General features: G+C 43.2%; 1 protein-coding gene across 3 annotated transcripts in view; it reads left to right on the forward strand.

The window, feature by feature from the left end:
* GARNL3 (GTPase activating Rap/RanGAP domain like 3) overlaps positions 1-1,655 on the forward strand; it is a 160,561-nt gene that overhangs the window by 101,452 nt on the left and 57,454 nt on the right. For all 3 annotated transcript variants that reach the window (XM_007471720.1, XM_007471719.1, XM_007471718.1), the window contains one exon: positions 1,045-1,108. In XM_007471720.1, the coding sequence (XP_007471782.1) occupies positions 1,045-1,108 (64 nt within the window). The remainder of the gene's footprint in view (positions 1-1,044; positions 1,109-1,655) is intronic.

Genomic DNA, 1,655 nt, shown 5'->3' on the forward strand with positions numbered 1-1,655 from the left:
TATGCAGGCCTCTCACTGCTGTGGCCTCTCCCGTTGCGGAGCACAGGCTCTGGACGCACAGGCTCAGCGGCCATGGCTCACGGGCCCAGCCGCTCCACGGGATGTGGGGTCCTCCCGGAACAGGCACGAAGCCGTGTCCCCTGCATCGGCAGGCAGACTCCCAACCACTGCGCCACCAGGGAAGCCCAGAAGAAAATATTTTATCTCTGTTTGTTACAATCATGAACTTGGAAACTTAAAAGGAAATTAAAATATAAATACTATGGAGTCAGATAAGCCTGAGTTCACATCATGGCTCCACTACTTCACAGCGTTGTTATCCTGGACTATTTCTTTAACTTCTGAGCCTCAATTTACTCATCCTTAAAATGGGGATAAAATAGTACTTGCCTCATAGAGATTAAATGAGATAATCCATGTAAAGCATTTAGCATGGTGCCTGGCATATAGTAAATACTCTGTAAATATTAGCTATGATTTTTACCTTTCATTTACAAATATGAGGATTCTTGCTGAAAGGGGCCTTAGACATCGTCTAGTCCAATTTCCTTGTTTTACCTCTAGAGGAACTTAGCTCAAGGAAATTCACGTTGCTTGTCCAAAGCAAAACATAAAAGAACAATCCTGCTAAGGACAGCCTTTTGCCCTAAGTGGGAGAGGAATTGCCAAAGGAAGAAAGACACTTCAGGTCATCTTAATTACATTTCATCATTAATTGCTATGTAAATGTCAGTGAATCACTTTTTTAGTAAATAAAAGTAAGAATCATGGAGATTAGTCAAGGTTGCCTGAAACAGATGCTCTCAATTCCCCCCTCCCTCTCTTACTCTGTGAGTGTGCTCAAGGTACAGTCACTGTGGTTGGTTACTCGCGTATGTTCCTTCATTGATCACTCCTTGTTGGTCTGTACCTCCTGTGGCCCTTCAGGGAATCCAGCTATGATTTTCTAGGAGATAATACTTAGCTTTCCTGAAGACCTGAGACTGGCTCCACATTATTTAAGTTTCCACCACACTGCGGCTCACTCTGTCCATTCTATTTCAGTGCCATGAATCTGGACAAATTCGAGAAAGGCCCCCGGGAAATTTTTCATCCTGAGATACAAAAGGTAACAGAGAATTTTGTGCTTCATAATTGTATAAATTTGATCACAGTGTTAGAACTGACAAATCATCAGTGATTCTTAGCCTAGGATCCCAGCCAGAATCACCAGTGGTTCTCATCATGGAGAACCTCCCACCCGACATTCTGATGCAGTCAGTCTAAGATAGAGGCTGGGAGTCTGTCATTTTCAGAAATTCAGAGGATAGAAGATGTCCCGAAAGCTGTCCTAGGACTTACTGTTAAGGGAAAGCAGTCCGCCTTGGGAGAAAAAAAATTTAGAGTCATAAACTAGGTAACAGTCCATCAAAAAATGTCAGCCAAACTTTTGTCTTGCAGTTGCAATCAATTTCGCTTTGAAATCATCCCCTTGAAACGTATAAACATAGCCATCACTAATGGTGTGACAGTTGTGTGTTAGAGCTGAGCTTCGAGGAGTTGGCATGCCAGGTGGGGTGACACAGGAAGAGGCTGGAGAGGCAGGTTGGACTCTATCCAGGAGACAGCGGGGAGCCAGTAGAATCTTTTTTTTTTTTTTTTTTTTTTTCGTTTTT

Source organism: Lipotes vexillifer, unplaced genomic scaffold (genome assembly GCF_000442215.2).
Source record: "Lipotes vexillifer unplaced genomic scaffold, Lipotes_vexillifer_v1.1 scaffold98, whole genome shotgun sequence".
Classification (NCBI taxonomy): Eukaryota; Metazoa; Chordata; class Mammalia; order Artiodactyla; family Lipotidae; genus Lipotes; species Lipotes vexillifer.